Raw genomic sequence first — 23371 nt, forward strand, 5'->3', positions numbered from 1 at the left:
CAGCCAACAGCCAGTGTCTCAAAATGGGATCTGGTGCCTCTGAGGTTGGGAGTGGCAAAGTCTCCTCCCTCGAGCCAGTCCTGACCTGGCCATGGGAGTCAGGAAGCCAACAGCCAGGGTGAGAACAGGCTCACTTGCTTCTGCCTGCCCTGCACTGGACAAGTCCTAGAGCATGGCTGCTCTCTGGACTCACCCAGAACCATGGCATCATCAGAGTGGCTGGGCCCCAGCTGGACTCTCCTGGCAGACGGTGAGACCTCTGAGCCCCTCTGGTGTGGTCAGATCTCCGGCCTCACTGATAGCCACTGCAGACGGGAAGGCCACTTCCAGAGCAACCTTGAACCTGGACTGCCTCACCCAGCAGGCACACAGCCCTGCACACCAGCTCTGTGGGTTGGCCCTGACTGCCAGGATGGGCCAGGAACCCTTGCTAGCCAAGGCTGGGCCCCAGGTGTTTGCCAGGCATAGACACACACTGTGCAAGTTCTACTGCAGACACCACACCTTCCAGGCGGGAGCATCTTCCCAAATTTCAGATGGGGAAAGGGATTCACAAAAAAGGACCCTCCCTGTACAGGGCTGCCCTGCTCAGACATTCATCTGGGCTTGGAAGGCACCCACAGAGACCCCAGCCGCTCGGGCCCCTCTGCTGCTGCGGTTGGCATCGCCCACAGTTTGACAACAGTGGAAAGCAGAGGACTGGAGGAGAGGCCAGGCTGACCCTTCCAGCAGAGCCCCCCGTGACCTCCAGATGCCCGACAGGCTGAAGAAAGACCGGCTCGAGCTGTGGCTGGTCCTGACCTCAATGCCAACCCAGCACATCGTCCCACCTGTGGCAGCACCTCTGGGGACGTCCCTGAAGCCAAGGCCACTCTGAGTCACCACCTTTAACGGGGAGGGAAGGGAATGCAAAACACTCTGAGAGCCCGAGGTCCCCCTGGCTCCTCCCTGGCTCTACAAGGCCATGGGTGCCAGGCATGCAGGGCTGCCCCAGGGCTGCCGGGGCCCCAAGGTGCTCGGATGCCCATCACCATCACCTGGAGGCCCGGTCCTGGCCCTGATACTAACGCGGGCTTGGCCTCACGGGGTGACTCCACTCTCACTCAGTCCTTTGGCCCTCCCCTGCCTCTGCACTTCCAAACCAGACCTCACCCATCCATGGGCTCTCAGCTGGGAGCACTGGGGCCCCGCCCTGTGCGAGGCCCTCCTCCTTCGGACGTCTGACACTGATGAAGTCTTTGGCCTTTGCTCTTGGCAAACACTGCCTCCTCCCTGCTCTGTACTCCCCCATGGGGACCAAGGCCTTTGCAGACTTCTGAGCCAAAGTGTGTGTGTTTGGTTTCCCCCAAGCTAAAGTTCTGAAGCGGTCTTCTTGGGTGCAGCTCCCCAAACTCTTGGAAGGCCTTCGTGGACATAAAGGTGCCCTCCAGCTGCTTAAGGCTGCACCTGTTCAAGCATATGTCGAGGGGAGCCCTGCACAAGGCTCCGGGTCCGGTTCTTCTGTCAGAACCCAGGCCCATCAAGATTAGCAGTGGCCTTGCATCCTGGACCCCCAGAAGGGGCCAGCCCTTGGGTTGCACCCTGGCCTTGGGAACTGTGCCGCTAACAGAGGGAGACCCAGCTCCTTGACTGAGGCTCAGGGGAAGGCCTGTATCTGTCCTGATCTTGGCACCACGCCTGGCACACAGCAGAGGCTCGGGAAATCCTGCTTGACCACACGATGCAGAAGCTCCAGATGTTAAGTGCAACTGTCTTCAAATCCCACCGCATAAAGCCAGGGTGGCCACCCAGAGCATCCTCGTACTTGTAAACCGCACAGGACGATGCTGAAGTAAGACTGGGAGCTCGGAGCAGGCGTTGTGGCTTAGAGAGCAAAGCTGCTGCTCGGGACGCCCACATCCCATAGCCAAGTACCTGGGACCGAATCCCACCTTTGAGTGCGGTTCAGCTTCCTGCTCATGCACGCCCTGGGAGGTAGCAGCTGATGACTCAAGTACTTGGGTCCCTGCCACCTCTGTGGGAGACCCAGATGGAGCTCCTGGCTCCTGGCTTTGGCCTGGTTTCACCCTGGCTGTTGCAGGCATTTGGAGAGTGAACCAATGGATGGAAGATCTCTCTGCCTTTCAAATAAACAAAAATAAATTTTTAAAAAATCTTTCTAACAGGATATGATTACTCCTTAAAAAAAAAAAAAAAGACTGGGAACCCCACCCTGCATGGACAACACGGTTTAATGAGGACGCCCTTGACATTATAATCATTTCATCGAGAGTGAAACCAGCTGTTCACGGGACAGAAAGGAAGCACGCCCAAAAGCAGTGTATGAAGAAAAGTATTTTAATAGCTCAAACTCAAAGTCATCGTGCTCCCAAAGTCTGAAGAGATCCCTAAAAAAAAGGCCACTTCGGCCGTTTCAGAAGCAGTGTTCGCCCACCGCGCGGTCTCCCTGCGCCCCCTCCTCCGGGCGCTGCCGTGGCAGGAAGCACGCACACGCCCGGGACCTGTCTGCCGCTGCACGTGCTGTGACCACAGCTCGGGGAAGGGAGGAGGCAGAGGCCGCCTGGCTAAGCAGGGACAGCCCAAGCTGGCGAGCGGAAGCACATTGCAACACGGGGGCGGGGGGCAGAGCTGCTGCCTGCGGATCCACAGCATTACACTGGTTTTGCCTGCAAACGATCAAGAGGGATTCTGCTGGCCGGCGAGTCACCACCCAGCAAGCAAAAGGGCAGTCCAACGTCGTGGGCGTCCCGCACCGCCAGCCCAGAGTCCCCATGCACCAGCCACCGGAGGCCCTCCGAGGGAAACGTGAAGTCCAGCTCCTGCTCCGACTACGGATCGATCTCTTCGGGAATGACTGTGATCATAATGTCTTCGTTGCCCCTGCGGACAACCATGTTCAGCGTGCTGTCCTTTTTAATGATGTCACTGACGTCATTGGCGGACACCACCGACTGTCCGTTGATGCTGATGATGACATCATTTTCTTTAAGGCCGCCGCTGCAACACAGAGGAAAGCCCAGTGGTTACGTTTCTGCTCCTCCTGGTCTAGCTCTACACCCACAGAGACACAGCTTGGAACGGAGAAGCCCAGGGCACACAGGGTGGGCGCTGGTGAGCTCAGGGGATGACGACTTAGACCATCTGTGCACTGAGTTTCCTTTAAGGAATTTTTTAGGCCAAATCGTCAATCGTGTCCATTGCAGAAATGCCTGCCAGTACGTGGGTGGCCTTATGGCAGGCTGACCCCAAAGAGGGCAGGAGGTAGCAGGCACCGTGTGCCAGGCACTGTGACCATGGCCAACCTGCCTGCGGTAGGCATCGCATCTCAGAGAACAGCTCCTATGGTGCCGGGCAGAACGCCCCCATCAGGAGACCCCTCCTTTGTCTCTGCCACTGTGACTTCTCTTACATGTCTATATGCAGTCACAGTCCCCAGCGGTCAAGCACAGGGGTCCACAACCTTGTTCTCTAATGGGCCAGACAGGAACTCGTTCAGGCTTTGAAGGCCACATGGTCTCCATGGCAGCTACCGAGGTCTGCCACATTGTAGCACAAAAGCCAGCACTGACATCAAATGGGCATGGCGGCCGTGTTCCAATAAAACAGGTTGCAAAATACTACTTGCATTTTGTAATTTTCCCAACCATTTAAAAATGCATAGGGTAGGTGTCTGGGTACTGCTTAGGATGCCACATCCCACATGCGAGTGCCGGGGTTGGTCTTAGCTCCACTCCCGACTCCACCTTCCTGCGGGTGCACACCCTGGGAGGCAGCAGGTGACGACTCAAGCAGTGGGAGGCCCAGGATGGAGTTTCCATAGCCTGGCTTCAGTCTGGTCCAGCCCCAGCTAGTGTGGGCATCTGGGCAGTGAACTAGGACAGGACAGCTCTGTCCTCCCTCTCTCCCTCTCTCTCTTTCAAACAGATGAGATAAATAAATGCCTTTCAAATGCAAAAGCTATTCTTAGATCATGAGAGGTGCCAAAGCAGAGAACAGGCCACATTCTGCTCCAGGACACAGCGAGGCCTCTGGTCCAGCACTGCTCTCCGCTGCTGTCAACCCTGGCAACAAGCCCTGGGCTACTTCAGCATGCGCTGCTTTGAGGTCACTCACGTTATTTCTCTTTCGGAGTCAACAGGTATGGCCTAAGTGGTCACATGCACCACTGGAGCCCGCTCCCGGGGGAGCTGCGTCCCCAGATCTTGGGGACACTGCTCCCTGCACCTTCTCTCCCCAGCTAGGTTTCCTAGAGACTCATGCCACAGCCACTCTTGCTCTTTGCATTTGGATGACCCTAGCGAAGCGAGGACCTCTGAAGACAGGAAGCCCCTGTGGGAGGGCCTGGCTGGCCGGAAGTGACCGGGTGTCGCCCACCTTCGTCAGGGGTTGATGTGACCATCTGAGCCCATATGAAGAGCACAACGACCCTCCCAGAGCAGCCCACAGGGAGAGGGGAAGGAACGGCACTCACGCCTCGGCGGGGGTGTCCGGGATCACTTCGATGATATAGGCGCCCGACAGCACGTCCGGGAAGTCCCAGTGGCGATCCTTCAGCTCTTTGGCTTTGCTGCTCCGGGAAAAGGTGCCAGTGTTAACACCAAATGACCACAGACCTCCCTCTGCCGGCACTCGGCTCCCACCCAAGTGCCCTTCTCGTCCCCAAGTCTGGCCCAGGACTCCTCCGGGGTCTGACTGCTCTGACATTCCCTATCAGAGTGCAAAATCTGCTGGGTCACTGCAAGGGAAGTGCATTTATCATTAGTCACTGCTATTGCCATCGCTTCTTTGTGAATTGCAGCCACCACGCAAGGAGCCAGTTTGGTATAACACTGGCCTGGCTGGCAGCCCCAGCTCTGCCACTTGCCAGCTGTGTGACCCTGAGAAGAGGCTCCCACTTTCCCAGCCTCTCCTTTTGCTGACCTGCAAAATGGGGCCAGTAATAGTACTGTAGGACAGGGGTCCTTGTGAGGCTCAGATGACCTCATTAAGGAAACGAAATGCGCCAGGCCCCAACCCTGGCCCAGAGTAAGCATGCTGAAAAATGGTGGCGGGTGACATGGCAACCACTCATGATGCCAGCCTGGCTGCACAGCACAGACGCCCACACTGTGTCCTCATCCTGCGGAGGGGGACACGGAGCCACTCAGAGGTCAAGTCATTCCCAAGGCCATTAACCACAAAGCCTCAGGGCTGGGACCCAGGAAGCTGGACCCCAGGGCCGCCAGTCTTTGCCTTGCTTTGTCTCTCCCAATTGCAGAGACAGAAGACAGCGCACATCCTCCCACCTTCTGCAATGCTAAGATGTTAGCAACGTGTTAGTAACGAATTATAATAGCTGACTTAGCCCTGCGTCTGTTAGCATATCCTGCTCCCTGCCAGCTTTGCCCTGGCCCTCTGGGCTGTGCTGGCTGAGTCAGTTACAGGACTCATGCAATCACAATTTTTCACCCAGGTGAAAACCGCAATATGTCAGGAGCAATCACAGTGGCAACTTGCACAGGTTCCGGGAAATCAAGCCCATCCCTTGGTCCCTGGCTTCCCCAGCTGGGCCTGGCCTGCATTCCTGCAGCCACCGCCCACAAGGAGCTGCAGGTGGGGGAGGGCGCTTGGGCACTCCTGGAATGTGGGTCTCAGCAGGCCTGCCTTGAGAGCGGCCAACCCCCTGCTGCCAGCCGCCTGGAGAGGAGGCAGAATCTTCTAGACTGGAGACCCAGCGCAGAGCTTCACAAGTCCCAGCAAACAGGAGGCAAAGCAGCAGGAGGCCAAGACTGACAGCTCCATCTCCCTCCCAGTGTGACTTGACTTGAAGCAGAAACTGAGCTGGCCCAGGGCAGCACGGGAGTTTCCTCCTCTGAGAGGCTTCTCAAGTTCAGGTTCATTTATATGTAAGACACAGACACGCTGACCCCATGTACCCACCTGGATGTGAGTGACATCATTCGGATACCAATATACTTCTTCTTGGTGATGGCTTTCCCTGGGGTGACAACAAAGGACAGAAGATGAGTCCAGGTGTGCCAGGGACACCCGAGCCAGTGGGGAGAAAGAGGGGCTGAGGTGTGGTTTGCTCCTGTCTGGAATCCTCCCTGCTGTGGGTCTCTGGGGAAGTCCTGTTGTGTCACCCCGTGGCCAGGAGCCTAGGCATGACCCCAAGTCCTCACCAGCTCATCCTGACCTATGACCCTTCCCCAGGCTGGCTCAGCCCCTCACACCCATCCAGAACGGGACCCCTTCGCTTCACCTCTGTTGCCTCCACCCGGGTCCAAGCCCCCGGATCTCTTGTCTGGGTGAGGGGCAGAGCCTCTGCACTAGCCCCCCAGCCACCACTGCCCTCTTGCCGGCTCCTCCCAGCCAGCGGCCTCTGAAGACATCAAACGGATCTGGAACCTCCCTGCTCCTAGTGCCACTCAAACGCAACCCAGGTCCCTCCCCAAGGCCCCAGCCATCCAACCACAGGTAACGGCAGGGCCACCGCCCCCATCCCCTGGAGCACCCCTGGGCCATCTGCTCTCCAGTACCACAGGGCCCATGTTCCTCTGCCTGCTGTGGCCCCCACACGCCCTCCTACATGGGCCTCCCCCAGTCACGGACGCTTCTGTTCCTGGGCGCCCTTGTCACTGATGCTACCTGACCCAACTGTCACTGCCAGCCTCCCCCTCCCCAGCAGGGTCACACCTGCGAGGGCCCCGGGGAGCCACCCACTGCCCAGCCCCAGCTGACTCAGAGCAGATGGGTGAGTAGACTACAGAGCGAGTGACGTCCCTGATGGTCAGTCGACTCATTGGCCACCTGGAAGCAAGTCCTGCCTGCTAGGATGGACGACTTCAGTGACATAAAGGAAGAATCCATTCATCAAAGCACAGAAATCCCCTAGGACTGTGCCCGGCACACAGCAGACTGACCCAGGCCCAGGACCACAGCAGCCAAATCCAAACCAGGGACTGTCCTTTCTTCCCTTCCCACCAGTCTCCCTGAGGGAACTGAGCCTCAGGCCTGGGTCCCCGGCACTCCCGGCTGCCTGGTCCCGCTTACCTTTGGCCTGTCGGTCATGGGACTCGGTGAGGAACTTCTTGATCTTGTCAGAAGGGATTGCGAAGGAGATGCCGGCTGTCACCTTCAGAGTGTTGATGCCGATCACCTCGCCGTCCTGCAGATGGATGGACATGTCTTGGAGGATGCAGGCGGGCTCGGGGCAGGTGCACACCCAGAGAGCGGGGAACGTGCTGAGGGGGTCTTTGAGCTGTGCCAGAAGCTCTGAGCTCCTCAGGGGGCTGTCCACCCGCTTCTGCCTCTCCCACCGCGGTGACCTCAGGCTGACAGGGCCCGTCCCTGAGTCCTCACAGGCTCCCGTGACTGCTGAGGGTTGGTCTCTGACACCAAGGGATAGGACCACCTGGGAGGCACAGCCCTCCTGGGGCTCGCAAAACAAGGCCTTACTTCCTCATCTGTAAAGCCCCCCACCCCGAGCTGGAACCTGAGCTCTTCCTGAGCTGCCAGCCCCTGCTCTTGCCAGCCAGGTCTACAGGGAAGGTTCCTGGCCAGCTCCTGTCTGTCCCGAGGAGCAGGTGCGGAGCAGCCACCCTCTGTGACACTGTCGGCCGGAGGGCCTGCTCCTGGGCCAGTCCTGAGGGCCCTGTGGTCCGCTCGCTCGTCTCTAACTCTGAACTCGGCTTGACCTCCGGCCTGATGAGCTCACACCTCAACTCGGGCCTGCCTGGCGCTTTCCTGAAACCAGCCAGGCAGTCTGCAAAGACGTGGCCCATTCACAGAGCGCTCCTTAAATGAAGGAGAGCAAGGGCTTCGGCAAGCTGGGGTGGGGGGGGGGGGAGCACAGCCACGGATAAGAAAGCTTAACTTAACGAAGGTATTGAGCGGCCTTACCAGATTGACCAAGGGGCCTCCCGAGTTTCCGTACTGAAATCAAACAGAAATGGAAAGGTCACGCGTCGGTGTCACGGGGTCCAATTTAAAACCCTGCCTGGCAGCACCTAGGGGACCGGGCACACCTCTTCCCTGGGGATTGCTGCTGGGACAAAGGCCCTTAACAAGCTTTGGAATGTTCTGGATGTGCCATAGTGGGGAGTTTGGGGTTGTGAAGGCCAGAGGCTCACGACAATGGCCCTAAGCATCACCCCCCGCCCCCGCCAGTGTCTTCATCCTGGGGTGAGGACGCAGACCCCTCTGTGGGCTCCTGGCTTTGCCGCTGTGGCTGGGATCCACCCCGCTGGTTTGGGTTCTGTGGTTTGGTGTCAGCTGAAGGAAGCATGGGATCAACACGGATCGGAGACAGGCAGTGTCCACACACGGTGTTCCCTGTGTTTCGGAGGAACACGGAGGCGGGGGAGCCCTGCTTTTCAGAAACTGGGAGAGAGCTGACGTGGGGAGATGAGACTTTACAGAGACTCTGTGTATGCAGTGGGTGGAGCCTCACGAGCCAGACCAACGGGAGCAGGCCTAACACAGAGGCTGCACCGGGGGAGAGGGGCTGCTGTCGCCACAGACCACACAGGCAGTGGTCATGGTGCCTGAAGGGCATACGCCTGTGCAGGCCAGGCGCCCCCCTGCACCAGCAGCTCCCCAGGACCCTGGGCGTCCCCAGCTGGGTCCAAGGGGCCTCCAGATTTATGGCTGGGCCTCCTGCAGCTGCAGCCCCTGCCAAATCCCGGGTCCTCTTTGCAGGAGGGCCCAGAGATTCCTAACGGGGCATGGGGTGGGTGGGTTGGGGTGGGGTGAGGGTTGGTCTCCTCTGCTTTCGGGGTCCAGCGAAACCCCTGTGACCACACCACGAGGCCCTGAGCCTGGCTCTCCTTGGGCAAAGCTCTGCCACAGGCCGCAGCCCGAGGGGCGGCTCACGTTGATGATGGCGTCCGTCTGGATGTAGTCCATGTCGGAGTTGCGCAGCCCCAGCTCTTTGCCGCCGCGCTGCGTGGTGCTGACGATGCCAGTGGTGACTGTGTTTTGAAGGGAAAACGGGCTTCCGATAGCGACCACGAACTCCCCTGGCCGCAGCTCCGAGGAGCGGCCGAGCAGCAAGACAGGCAGCTTCCCCTGCAACCACAAGGCCGGCGTTGGTGGCTGATCGCTTTACCAGGACGGACAGACACATGGACGGACACCGTGCGGGGCCACGCGGAGACCAGGCCTCAAGGGAGTTTAGGACCAACACCCCCTTCCCGGGACAAGGCTGGCTCTTCCTTCCCTGGGGAGCAACTGAACAATGTGGCCACAGGCCAAGGACAACGAGGGGGAGCGGGGAGGCCACGTGGGGGTCTCCCCCATCTTGAAGCCATCAGAGCACACTTGCTGTACAACTGAGGCCGGGAGACCATGTAGACTCAGGGTTTGGGGCCAGGCTGCCCAGGGTGGGCTGAGACAGAGAAGCCCCAGGGAAGGATGGGAGCCCGCACATCCCTAGGGCCGTGCAGCAGAACCCACCCCACGTAAGCGTCCATGCAGGCAGCCCCCGTCCTGGCGTTCTGGGGGGCTCTGAGGGCAGGGAATGGCAATGAGTCTTCCTGGCACACCTGTGCTGAGTGGGCAGCACGCTAGTGTGGAGACCGGGGCAGGGGCCAGCAGGCATCTGGGCCCTGAGACACGGGGGCTGAGGTGTAGGCTGCCTCTCCTCTCCCGAACAGCTCCCACTTTCCCACCTGTGCTCCCCAGTCCGCAGCCCTGGTCCCCAACCTCCTGCCATGGCCAGCACAGTCAGGAGTCGTGAACAACACTCCCAGAGCAACAGCCCCACAGCCAGGCAGTGCTGGCCACAGCGGCCGGGAGCCACAGAACCACACCAGGATCTCCCTCAGTCCGCCGGGGCTGGGGAGGACTCTGAGTTTTTTATTTATCTTTACTTTTTATCAAAGGCAGAAAGACAGACAGAGAGAGATCTCCCATCTGCAGGTTCAGTCCCCAAACGCCTGCTTGGTCAGACTGCAACCAGGAGCCCAGAAGTCAATCCAGGTCTCCCACATGGGTGGCAGGGACCAACCACTCAAGCCATCACCTGCTACCCACAGTGGGCACATCAGCAGGAAGCCAGGACCCCAACCCAAGCACTGGGATAGGGGAAGCAGCACTTTAAAGGCTGCGTCCACACCCATCTCTGGGGAAGGCTGTAGGCCCTGCTCCTTCCCAGCCTCCCCCAGAGCCAGTAACCCCTCCTGAGGTTCACTGAGTCACATGAGCAGCTGCCCTGAGCGAGGAGGACTGGGCCCAGAAAGCACAGAGCTGGCCAGGCCTCGTCCCTCGTGTCTGTCCATGAAAAAGAAAGAGCCAAAGGGGCTGGCGGTGGGTGGAGTGGGTGGAGGCCATTGGCCACGTGAGCGTCCACCTCCTCTGCCAGGCACGGGGCAGACTCTGCTGACGAGCTGGGTGTCACTGTGCCCAGCTCACGGAGGAGGAGACTGAGACCCCACGAGAGTGGGCAACTTGAGACGAGGCAGAGATTTAAATCCGAGACTGCGTCCCCAATCCCAGACTCTCTCATCCTCTACAGAGCACCACGCCCCAAAGATCCCACCAACGTGGCAAGCAAGGATCTGCCTGAGAGAACTGGCGGAGGAAGGAAGGGGGGCTGCAGAACCGGAGACCTAACCTGGCTCCGAGACCACGTGAGAAGACGTGCGTCCCTCAGCCCAGCCCAGCACAGTCCGGAGGCCAGGCCGCCTGCTGCAATCCTGCCCTGAGCTTACAACCGCCTGGGTGCTCAGTTTTCCCATCTGAAAAGTGGGACTAATGCAGCACATCTCAGCCTCTGTGAGAATTGAGGGACTCAAGACCTGAACAGCGTTTGAATACCGCCTGGCGGCTGCAAGCATCAATATAACAACATTGTTACTGTTATCAGTACTCAGGTGTAAGAAAGCCAGTGGGAGCGGAGGGGCTCCCCCCCGCCGGCCTGTCCCCCAGCGAGGACAGGTCAGCCTCACAGTGACCCTTCCCCTCGGGGTGACCCGAGGCCACTGCAGCTCCAGGCTCCTTGAGCTCACTGGCGCCCAACAGCACAGCAGCGAGCTCAGGCCGCCTGTTTACCCTGGGCCCCGGCCAGCAGCCCTGGCCAGCAATGACCTCAGCCGTCACGGCAGGGAGGGAGTCGCGGCCACTGAGGTGCAGCTGCCACTCTGGGGAGCCCCCCGGGACACTACTGTTCCTCGGGGCCCAGGGCCTACAGGGCTGGGCTGGGGGTCGGGTGGGGTGGGCAGGCACAAGGACAGGGTGGCAGAGGCCTGTTGGGCTGGGAAGGCAGTGGCAAGGTGAGAGCTGGTTCAGCCCAGGGCGGTGGGCCTGGCCACAGCAGCTCAGCCACAAGCAGGGAGGCCTGGGAAAGGCTGCCGGGGCCGGCTTCCCCATGAGATCCACATCGGCCCCGAGCTCCCCCCTCCCCGCCCCCCACGGCCACCCACCTCTGCCTCCTAGGAACAGAGCCAGACCCAGGCTCCCGGCCCTCCCAAGGCCCTGCAGGCCGAGACCTAAAGATAACTCACTGTCTCAGCCAAAGTCTGAGCTCAGGCCGAGGCTGCTGGGAAGGAGGCGAAGGCCTTGGGAGAGCTCTGAGGACAGAGGGGAGGAGCGGACCAAGGAAGGGCCGGCGAGCTGCCCGCCCCCTCCCCAGGAAGGCCAGCCTCCGGGGGACACTGTCTGCTGCCACCAGCCGTCCACCCGCTGGGCGGCCACCAGCGATGCAAGCCCAGGGTCCCAGTGAAGACGAACTTCACTCAGACACAGGGGAAGTACAGACACAGGGCGGCCAGCTGGTCACACCTGTCCGGGGGGAGCAGGCAGCACTGATTACCACCTCGGTTAAATGTTTATTCCCTCAGACATGTCCTAGGTCATGCAGGGCAATGGTGAGATAGAACCAGGCAAGACCGTGTTTGGAGGGGTCCTGGGGGGTGGTCTCACGGTGTAAGTGAAAGGAAGGAACTCTGGCCTGCCAGACGACAGAGCGTTTTCATGACAAAATTAGGGTGTATTTTGTCCCCATTGTACAGATGTGAAAACTGAGGCTCTGAGATAAAAGGGACTTCTCAGAGCCAATAAAGCCCCTGGCTACATGAGGGGACAGGTTCCCAGGCTCTCGGACCTGTCCTCCCAGCACAAGTGAATCCAGAATTCTAATTACAGGCAGGACTCTCTGGAAGGGAGCGGTGTGGGACAGACATCAGCCAGGCCAGATAAAGACAAGCCTCCTTGTGGGGACCACTCGGCCACTGCTCCCCACCGGTGCCAGCGGCAGGCGCATCCACCTCGTTCCGGGCCACACGTGGCGCCATCCTCACCTCAGGCCTGTCTGCTCAGCAGCTCCACCTCTGGCGGCCAACACCCCCTGGGTCACCGCACATTTCACTCCATCACTGTCTAGACACACGCGGCTCCGCGGGGGGCCTGGGGCGCCAGATGCAGACACAGCTGGGAGGCACAGCCCCACCCATCTTGACCTGCAGATGTGCGAACAGCCCAGGGCCCACCCGCCCAGCCCAGCCCAGGCCCCTGCACCGTGTCTGTCTGCAGGCTGTCCCCGCCCACCCACATCAAAGCCGGCTCCAGGTGGTGCTGCAGACGCTGTGTCTGGGGTTCCCTTTGAACCCGGCCAGCCGCAGGCCCCACTCCTCACAGCCACTCCACACATGGCCCACCTCGCTGGAGCCTCTCTCATGCCCACTGGTAACAGGGTCAATGTCCACCCGGCCTGCTTGACAAGGCCAACGGGAGACACCCAGCAGGAGTCCTGCCTGCGTCAGTTTCATGCAAGCCAGCAGGCGGGAAAGCCAGGCTCAGGGGCTCATGGGGCAGGAAGGAGGCCTTGGACGACCTCCCCAGGAGGGCCTGCAGCTCATGGCTGGCACAAGTCCTTCCAGGACAAGGGACATTCCTCTGAGAGCCCCTCACACCGCGGTCCTCTCTCGCGCTGCTGGGAGGCCAGCCCTCGTGCCATGCGGGGTTCCACGCAGCCCAGAGAGCAAACACAGGCACCAGGCAGATGGAGAAGCATCGGATGAGGGCGTGGGAAGCCCTGGGCGCCGACTCCACACGGGGCCGTGTCTGGGCACATGACCAAATTCCAGCCCCGGGCAGGACACGAAGGCGATGGCAGAGTGAGTGCTGACAGCTGGGAGAGGCTGGCCCCTGCACGAGGACAGGTGGCTCTGACCACTGCTCTCGCTGGCCACAAACAAACAAGCAGGCCTGCAACACCGTGCTTGTTAATACCGCCCACGGGAACCTGCTCAGCCAATGTCCCAGAGTCTCCTGTGGACCTGGCACAGGGACATAACGATCCTGTCTGATGGCAGAGGGACAGACTGGCCATCAGGACACACAGAGGAAAAAGACCCGACGCGCATCTCCACAGCGTGGGCAGCTCAGAGCAGTCTCTGGTTTTAAACAGATACCAGCACGAACACAATCCAGGCACACCAGTTAGAGGGAGTCACTTCCAGTCCCAGAAAACCCAACTGAGAGCAAAGTCAATCTCCGCCAGCCCGAGAGTAGGAGGGTGCCGGGGTCGGTAACGCCAAAGGCTCAAAGACAGCATCAAGCCTGAGGCTCCTTCCTCCTCTCTGTCCCAGCAACTTCACCCTGCTCTCATGGTGACAGGATGGCCACTGCCACTCCAGACATCTAATCCCCGTGCTAATCCCTGACAGCAGACTGCTTCTTTAGACAGGTGAACATTCCAGAAGCGCAGGCACATCCCTCCTGTGGGTCATCGGCAACACCTTGTGACGCTGTTACCCTCAACCACGCTTTGGCCAGGAGCACGAGGCCCCCAGTGGCTGCCTCAGACCCTCGGGGACCATCTGAGTCAGGGGCACGGCAGGGTTAGGGCAGGGGAGAGGGTGGGAAGGTGGGCGGCCAGTCCAGCCCCCCACAGCCGGGATGAACGGCTCTTGTTAAGGCACTGCTCCTAAGGCCGATGTGCAGCCTCCACAATGGCCGACCCGGGACAGATGGCATGGGCTCCACGCAAGGCAGGCACTGGTGGCTCAGGGCCTGGAACCCAGCCTCCTGACCTCTGCCCCAGCTCTTCTCCTCCGCAGGCCACTGCCCTCGGCCCAACACTCAGGACACGTGGCGTGCAAGTGGCAGAGAGCTGCTCTGAGCCCTGGGTCGCTGCATGGTGCAAGTGACGAGACGTGTGCAAGGCAGAACAGAGCAGTGGCAGAGTCCAAGAAAAGTCAGCCAGGCCCAGTGCAGGAGGCTGGTGCAGCAGCCTCACGGGGAGGGTCTGGCCGTGCTGGTCGACCACCCCCATCTCAGCGGGCGTCTGTCTGACCCTCAGATCCTGCAGCTAGAGAGCAGAGGCAGCAGGAGCCCACCGCACAGCTCCGAGGGCTCTACCTGCGGCATGGCATCTGGAATGAACCACAGACGGACCACTCTGACAGAACTCCCCGCCGTGATGGAACAGCTGGGCCCGGGCTGAGTGCTGTGCCAGCTGAGGACTCCCCTGAGACTTACACCCCAACACCAACCAGGGGGTGCAGGGGCAAGGACTCAGTCCAAACACACATGGGCAAGTGTGCATGAGTGCACCACACAGGTGCACACACAGACACACACAGGCACACGTCCAGATGCATACACACAGTCACAAACCCAGACACGCACAGACACAGACATGTACACAGAGAGCTGCACACATGCACACACAGACACGTACACACACATACACACTGATGTACACAGACACACATTTGCACGGAGCTGTGCACATGCACACACAGACATATACACACAGGCACACGCAGACACACACAGGACACAGACACACACAACGATAAACATATACATGCGCACATACAGATGTGTGCACATGCAAACACACAGAGGCACACACACGTGTACACACAGATGTGCGCACATGCACACACAGAGGTACATACACATGTCTGCACATATGGATGTGCGCGCACACACACATACAGAGGTACATACACATGTGCACACAGAGACATGCATACACAGATGTGCGCACATGCACACACAGAGGTACACACGTGTACACACATGGGTGTGCACATGCACACACAGAGGCACACACGTGTACACACGGATGTGCACACGCACACACAGAGGCACCCACGTGTACACACGGATTGCACACATGCACAGAGGTACACGCAGAGACACACCTGTGTACACACAGACACATGCACCACCTCAGGCTCCGTGGGTGCTGGGGGAACGCCGTCCCAGCAGCAGCACCCCAGCATGGCCTGAGCCCTGCCTGCATCACTCACTCTGTGACTCTGTGACCGTGGGTCACGGGTGCGACTTCTCAGGTCTCAGTTTTCCCACATCTACGACACGGGAGCGAGGCTTGGTGATTCCAACGCTGTCTCTGCTCTGACAACTGGGGGTCTTTCCGGGACACTTAACAATTTCCAGCCAATTCTACTAGCAGAGGGTAGTTCAAGGGAGATCACCACAAGCCCCGATAAACCTCTCTCTGTACCACTCCCTGTAAACTGATGCCGCTGCGCCAGGGGAGGGCCCTTCTGGAACCCCCAGATGAGGCCAGGCCAGCCTTCTACAGCGGGGCACGGATATCAAGGACCACAGATACCCCGGCATCCGCCCAGGGGGTTTGCCCACCAGCCTCGGGTGCCCACTGGCCTGCAACCCCATTCCCGAGGCCCTACAAGAACAGCAATAAATAAACCCATTAAACCACATTGCAGGGAAGACGGGCAGCTGCTTTTCAGCCTAACGAGCCCAGTCAATTGCCTCTTTCCCTCCTTTGAAAAGCACAAAGTGCTCCTGGGTTGCAAAAATATTTTTGTTGCTGAGTCTGCAGAATCCGCCGCCTCCACCATCTGTCCAGCACACTAGCTTCCAGGCACGGGGCCTCGCAGCCGGGCCCACGCTGCTCAAAGTTTGCTTCAAAGGCGAACGCGGCACAACTGGCCGTGGCTCAACTGAGTGATTCAGTGTGCTTTCTGGAAACAGTTACGCGAACATTTTCTCGAACAAATATGCAAAGCAGGAAAGAGCTCATCCCCCTCCCCAGCGGGAGGCAGCACCTGAGCACAGACTGGGCCGTGCAAAGCTGCTGGGGGTGTCACCGGAGAGAGCGCGGGGGGGGGGGGTGCAAAGGTGGTCATCGTGGGCTATGAGCCCAGATGAACCAAAAATATGCTGAGCCGGGCTGCAAGGGGACAGGACTGGCTACTTACAAACTGAAAATGCAGGTCCCTGCACAGGAGTGTGGCCTGGGGGTTAGGATGCCAGGTGGGTATGGTGGTACCTGGTATCGCAGTGACTGGGTTCAAGTCTTAGCTGCATTCCAGCTTCTTGCTGGTGCACCCTGGGAGGCAGTGGACAATGGCTCAAGTGACTGGGTTCCTGCCATCTGTATGGGAGACCTGGATGGAGTTCCTGGCTCCTGGCTCTTGGTTTTGGCCTGGCCCAGCCCTGGCTGTTCTAGGGACTTAGGGAATAAATCTGCGATGGGAGATTTCTCTGTCTCTCTGTCTCTGTCTCTGTCTCTGTCTCTCTGTCTCTCTCTCTCTCTCAAATGAATGAAGGCCCCTTGTTCATAATAGTGATGTTACAGGTACTAGACTATAAGCTTTCTCCTTTCTTCCACATTCTCTCTCAACCTGCCTTGATTCTTTTTATTTGGTAGTTATCGTTGTGGTCCTTGGGACACGAAGGTATTTACTGGGCAACACAACTCGGCACCCCACCAGCCAGCTGCCAGACCCCACACGGTGCCCCAGCTGAGGCTGGGGAAGTCAAGCCAGCACCTCCCCTTTCCAAGGGCCCACCCCAACCCATGGAGCGTGGGTGATCCCAAAGGCTCTGTGCTCTGTGCCAGGATGCAGGGCGGATCTGCATCAGTGCGAGAGGCTTGCCCGGGCCCAGGGGCCCACAGAACACAGCACGGCACCGACAGCCTGAGTCCTGGGTTGCAAGCCGCCATGCTGTGATGCAAGGTGCACACCCAACCCCAATCCATCCTATGCCAGGTCCCTTCCAGGGCTCACTGCAGAGGGACAGGGAGGGGAAGGTCAGGCAGGACCTGGGTCCCCGGGGAACAGGAAGAGGGAAGACTCAGAACCGGTCCTGGGGAGGTGGGAGGCAGGAGGAGGAATACGCCTGAGCCAAGACCCTGAGCACGCTCCCTTGTCTCATCGCCAATCTCCATGTACACACAAGTTCAAAGACAAAATGGGTAGTGACCGCAGAGCACAGGATCCTGTGCACAGAGCCTGACAGTGGGCCGGTCACAAGCCCATGCAGCCAGCCCTGCCAGAGGAGGAGGCTGCGAGTGAGAGGCTCGGGATTCAGACCAGAGAGGGTGGAGGTTATCATTGACGACGAGGTCCAGGGTATGGTGCTGAGAAGGTCAAGAGTGGCTGCAGTGAGTGTAGTGTGTGACCCGGGGACCAAGAAGTCAGAGCACAGAGAGCCTACTGCCCGGGCACCGAGACTGCCAACATTACAGCTCAGAAGAGTGGCGTCGGGCCACCACCATCCTGGTCCCCAACTGGCACATTACTCCAGCTGTGTAGGGATGGGAGAAGAAGAGACAGGGTGGACGGGAGAGTGACAGAGTGGGAGTGTGAAGAGCGGTGGGGAAGATGGAGGGAGGGGGCCAAGGCGGAGGGGGAGGGGCAGAACAGAGGATCATTCGGCAAACACATTAAGGGGGCTTACATGAGCGGGAAGACAGCTTCCTCCTTGCTGTTTCGAATGCCGCCATAATATTTAGTCTCCTTCGAGCTATACCAAGCAATGTTTGCCATCTCAAATATTCCTACTCTTGCTGTTTAAACCACAAAATGTCAACACTGCTATATGGGATCCCAACGGCCAGTGGCTGTATACCTCCAGTAGCACCCAGGGGAGGAAAAACACTGTCTCGGTCAAGTCTAACTCTCGTCCTGTCCACACGGCCGTCCCTTTGATCCGTCCCCTTCACCCACCGACCTCAGGGTTCCGCCACATCTGATGCTCCATAAATATTTATGAAATCGATGAAAGGCTAAGTGAACGGATGAAAGAAAGAACAAACCAGACCTGAAAAGAGCCATCGGGATCTCAAAATTCAATAATAATGGGGGTGGGCTGGCATTTCCGCGTGGGCAGCAGACTCTGACGCGGCCTGGATTCCGGCTGTCCGTGAGGCTACACTGCCTGTCCCTTCCAGCTACTGGAGGTGAGCAAGAGCTGAGGTCCTCCCACCGAGCCTCGTGTCCAGCACATTGCAGCCCCGTAGCGTCCGCTCCATGGGACTGACCAGGCACAGCTTGTGCAGGTTCCATACACAGGGAAGTCGCCCATGACATAGCACTCTCTTCTAATCTGTTTTAAAATGTTTAAAAGGGGGCCAGCGCTGTGGCGTAGCAGGTAAAGCCATTGCCTGCCTGCAGTGCCGGCATCCCATATGGGTGCTGGCTCAAGTCCCAGCTGCTCCACTTCCAATCCAGCTCCCTGCTTGTGCACCCAGGAAAGCAGAGGAGGATGACTCTAATGCTTGAGCCCCTGCACCCACGTGGGAGACCTGGAAGAAGCTCCTGGCTCCTGGCTTCGGATAGGCCCAGCTCCAGTCTTGCAGCCATTTGGGGAGTGAACCAGTGGACGGAAGATTTCTCTTTCTTTCTCTATCTTTCTCTCTCTCTCTGCCTCCGCCTCTGCCTCTCTGTAACTCTGACTTTCAAATGAATAAAATCTTTTTTATAAAAAGATTCCTCTATGTCTTTTTAAAAAATGTTTAAAAGATGCATAACTTCCATGTATGTAAAAATAATTTGAGATTGTGGAGGACCAAGAGCATATGTTAAGTTAATTAGACATATATTCATGACATAAAGCAGGGATATGAGAAATGCCAGTGGTTTCTGTGAGCCGCCTGGTAGACAAAGCAAAGAGGAAAACACGATGAGTCACATGTTCCTGTTCTCAGCATCTGGTGCCTTATTTAACAAAGCAACTTGTCGATTAGCATATGTATTCGAGTAATCAGTCCTCAGCTCACCAGAAGGTCTTACTCCTGCCTCGACACAGGAAGACGTCTGGACGGCTTTAGGAAACCACTGACGGAAACTGTATGGATCCTGCCCCGGACGGGGGCCGGCTAGATCATTAAGAACCTTTGTAGTGGCAGGCTCTGGGGAGCCTGACTGCGTAAGACATTGGAACTTTCCAGGACATGAGCAGGACCCCCGAGAAACCAAAGCCAATAACTAATGTAGACAATACACTAGAAACCAGCTAACCGGCAACAGTGACTTGTATTCTGGAGGGTTCTGAGAAACTCACTGGAAAATAAGAGTTTGCACTTCATCCCAGACCCAGGTCCCCTGCAATTCTTGCCCCGCCCCCTGGTCTCCCTGGCCGGCTCCCTCTGTCCCTCCCAGCTCAGTTAGGGCTCCCCTGCCTGCATCGTCTCCAGGGATCTCCCCAGCTCGCTTCTTCTACTTGCCTCCTTCATGGACTCTCATCACCCTGTGCAACTCCACTGTGCCTGTTTCCTGTTCCAGCTCTAAAGCCCCGAGGCTTTTGCCCACGGTCACTGCATCAGCGGCACGTAACAGAGAGTGTGGCCAAGACAGATGCTCAGGAAACAGTTATAAAATCAGCGAGTGGGGGCTGGTATTGTGGTGTCGCAGCTTACAGCTGTTAGTGATGCTGGCATCCAGTATGAGAGTCTGGCTTGAGCCCAGGCTGCTCCACTTCCAGTCCAGCTCCCTAATGATGTGCCTGGGAAGGCAAAGGAGCATGGTCCAACCACCTGGACCCCTGCCACCCGTGTGGGAGACCTGGATGAAGTTCCAGGCTTCTGGCTTTGGCCGGGCCCAGTCTAGGCCATTGCAGCCATTTGGGGGAGTGAACCAAAAGACAGAAGATCTCTCTCCTTTCTCTCTCTCTCTCTCTCTCTCTCTCTCTCTCTCTCTGTTACTCTGCCTTTTCAATAAATAAATCTTTTTTAAAACAAATAAGAAACAACTGAAAGAATGAACAAACCAGAGCTTACAAGATCCACCGGGCTCTTAAAATTGAATAACAACTTGCAAAACATCTGGGAATCCAGGCAAGCGCCTTTCTGTGGAGATAACAGAGAACTGGGCAAAAAGAAGGCCTCTCTGGGCTTTCTCCTACAAGACCACGGCTTCATCTTCAGCCAAGAAATGCAGTCCCCACCAAGAGAAAGAGCAAACAAAATCGGCCTCTCCTGCTCCCCCAGTCACTTAGCATTCATCTCCCCTGGCCCTTGTGGGCATGGCCACCACCCAGGGCCATTTCCAGATCCTCTAGGACAAGGTGCTAATTTTTGGCACTGGGGTTGCACCACCCCTGGGACTGGCAGCCTTTCCCATGAACGCTGCTAGCTTCCCAGGCCATACGGTCTCCCAACCAACTGTCCAATTCTGCTTTGCATGGGCAAAGTGAATGTGCAGGAATACGTCCAATAAAGCTTTACTAACTAAGCAAGTCGAGGGCCAAATTCGGACAACAGGTTGTAGTTGGCCAAAGCCAAGCTCTAACCTTGTCACCGTCTCTCTAAGCTGCCGATGAGACTGGTTTCTGTTCCCCCCCAAAGAGGACAGGAGACGGTCCCATCAGGGCACCGGCAAATCCGGTCCCAGCAACCTGGGAGCTGCTTTGTCGGACCCAAAACTCATGGTGCGCATCCAATTCCCTGAAAAGAGGGTGCCAAAGAGGGAAAGGCACTACCATATTAAGAGAAAAATATGGCCAAAGAATTTCCTCAACAATCAGCTAAGTTCCTGAACCAGCGCCAGAGAACACCCAGGGCTCCAGCTGGGAGGATGTGAGGAACTGAAGTGTGTTCACACGTCCAAGGGGGCAGCGATCGAGACAGAACAGGGCAGCAGCCAGAGGTCCTGGACGGAGCCTGACACACAGGAGCAAGGCCGCGGCCCCTCCCTGCGGGGTGTGCAGTGCCCGACGCACACTGATCGCTACCCCCTGGAAGCGGTCAAGATCAATAGCGTGAGAGAAGCCTCCAGCGTCAGCCGGGCTCTGCGGCGTCCTTGCAAATGCAACGCGAGCCGTCTGAGCTCTGGAAGAGAAAGAAGAGAGACCACAAGACGCCCAGCACGGACAGCGTGGGGGGGGGGGGGGAGGGGGGGAAGAAGCCAAAATGGAAAAACACAGAAGCAAAATGAGAGGGTGGCTGTGGCGCGCGCTGTGCTGCGGGCTCCCAGTGGCTTGGGGAGGATGAGTGACGGCTCCCCGGGATGTGCGGGCTCTGTGTTATCTGATCTGCTTTTGGACAAGCCCGCCCCACTGAGTCAGCGCCCGCCGTCTGACAACCGGGTTGCCTGAGGAGACCCCGAGTGAGTCACGCCAAGCCCCGGGCCACTCCCCTCCCCAGCCGGCGCCAGGTCCCGGGGGGCTGCCTGGACCCTCCACACACACCGAGAGCTCAGGGCAGGGAGTCAGAGCAGGGCAGGGCTGCAGGGGGCTGGCGTGCGCCCCCTCGTCGAAGCTGCCAGGATGGGACCCCTGGCCAGTGACCCCGACCTGACCCCCACGCTCAGGGGTCTGGCCTTCCCACGCCACAGCAAGCTCAGCACTCACAGGACCCTATGCAAACACAGCAGCCCCCGTTCCCAGCGGCTTCTCCCTGGACCACTTCAAACAGGCCTGTGGGTGCCGAAGCAGGCCAGGGATGGGCGCAGGCCCAGGCGCTGCCTCACAAGCCTGGGCAAGGCTGTCTCCAAATATTTACCTGGCGGTTGGCGTCGGGGGAGAGCACGGCAGGAAACCACACGACCTCGCCAGCTCCCTGGGCCACTGAGGACCACAGGCCGGCCGCGGGCCTGGCACAGCCTCGGGTCCGCTCAAACTCCGGGTGACGGGAGGATGGGGAGACGGAAGGTGGGTCTGCCACCAGCCCTCTGTGTGGGCACCTCCTTATCTGAAAGCTGGGGGCAGCCCAGCACACGAATCCCCAGTGCCGTCCCCCAGGCTACCAGCCAAGCAGCAGGCTCCGGGATTCACACCAGGAGACTGTGGCCAGCACCAACCGCCCGACAAGCCTTCGCCCCCTCAACAGCAGAGATGAACTTGGACCAGCAAACAAACGAGCTGGTTCCAAATGGTGATGGAGATGAGGAGGGCGAAGTCAACAGTGGACTGTGATCAGATCAAGGTCATCCCAGGCTTCTGTGTCCCCAGAGGGACAGGGTAGGGCAGAGGGGACTCGGCATGGGAGCTCCCTCCCGGAGGGGTCAGGGGAGGGTTGGCTAAGGCAGAAGTCAATGGCAGACCTGAGGCAGGGGGTCTGCTCTCTGAGGAGCTGGGGGAAGATGGCCCAGGGAGAGGGGATGGCCAAGGCCCCGAGGTCCCCTGGCTACTGGGAGGCCACAGAGGAGCCGGGTGGCTGACAGCAGGGGAGCGCAGGGGAAGGCGATGAGGTCAGGAGGCAGGACGTCACCCCATCAGGTCCCACCTTCAAGGCGCTGGTCAGGGGCTCAGGTCCCCTTGTAGGAACAGTGGCTCCGAGGGCCTGGGTTCTGGTCCTGGCTCCACTTCTGTTTCCAGTTGCCTGGGAGGCAGCAGGCAATGGCTCAGGCGCTTGCCAGGATGGAGTTCCTGGCTCCTGGCTCCTGGCTTTGGCCTGGCCCAGCCCCAGCTGTTACAGGCATTTGAGAAGAGAACCAGCAGATCACAGATCTCTGCGTCTGTCTCTGTTTCTTTCCTCTACAACTTTTTTTTAAAGAACAGGGACCGGCGCTGTGGCACACATTAATCCTCCACCTGTAGCGCCAGCATCCCCCATGGTCACCAGTTCATGTCCCAGCTGCTCCTCTTCCTATCTAGGTCCCTGCTAATGGCCTGGGAAAGCAGTAGAAGATGGCCCAGTTGCTTGGGCCCCTGCATGGGAGACCTGGAAGAAGCTCCTGGCTCCTGGCTTCAGATCAGCTCAGCTCCAGCTGTTGCGGCCATTTGGGGAGTGAACTAGCGGATGGAAGACCTCTCTCTCTGTCTCTCCTTCTCTCTATCTGTAACTCTACCTCTCGAATAAATAAATAAAAATCTTAAAATAAAAAAAGGAAAGAACAGTGGGACATCTGCAAAGGGTTTTCTGCAGAACAGGGGGCCAGGATCTGAAAGCTTTTTCTCAGTGCCCTCATGAGTGCAGCTGGGACAACAGCTGTTACAAAGCCGCCCCTCCCTCCTGCCCACAACGCCTCCTTAGCGTTTCGGCCCTGTGCTCTGGCCTCAGGACATCCAACAGCTTTCTTTTCACATTTCTCACTCTCTCCCTCCCCCACCTCTCCTGCTTGCGAAAAGGAACCACCTGGACAAAATGCTGCCATTGGAAGGAAGCCACAGCGTCTGCCCACACGGCCAGTGGCTCACGGAAGCCGTTTGTGTCGGAAGCTCCAGG

At 58.5% G+C, this 23371-nt stretch overlaps 1 protein-coding gene across 1 annotated transcript in view; it reads right to left on the reverse strand.

The window, feature by feature from the left end:
- Positions 1-2321: 2321 nt before the first annotated feature.
- Positions 2322-23371, reverse strand: part of HTRA1 (HtrA serine peptidase 1) — a 51439-nt gene continuing 30389 nt past the window's right edge. The window contains exons 4-9 of the mRNA XM_062215152.1: positions 8854-9048; positions 7882-7914; positions 7033-7147; positions 5920-5977; positions 4472-4567; positions 2322-2997 (exon numbers count right to left, since the gene is read on the reverse strand). Coding sequence (XP_062071136.1) covers positions 2829-2997; positions 4472-4567; positions 5920-5977; positions 7033-7147; positions 7882-7914; positions 8854-9048 — 666 coding nt within the window. The 3' untranslated portion in view covers positions 2322-2828. The remainder of the gene's footprint in view (positions 2998-4471; positions 4568-5919; positions 5978-7032; positions 7148-7881; positions 7915-8853; positions 9049-23371) is intronic.

The sequence above is a fragment of the Lepus europaeus genome, chromosome 17 (assembly GCF_033115175.1).
Source record: "Lepus europaeus isolate LE1 chromosome 17, mLepTim1.pri, whole genome shotgun sequence".
Classification (NCBI taxonomy): domain Eukaryota; kingdom Metazoa; phylum Chordata; class Mammalia; order Lagomorpha; family Leporidae; genus Lepus; species Lepus europaeus.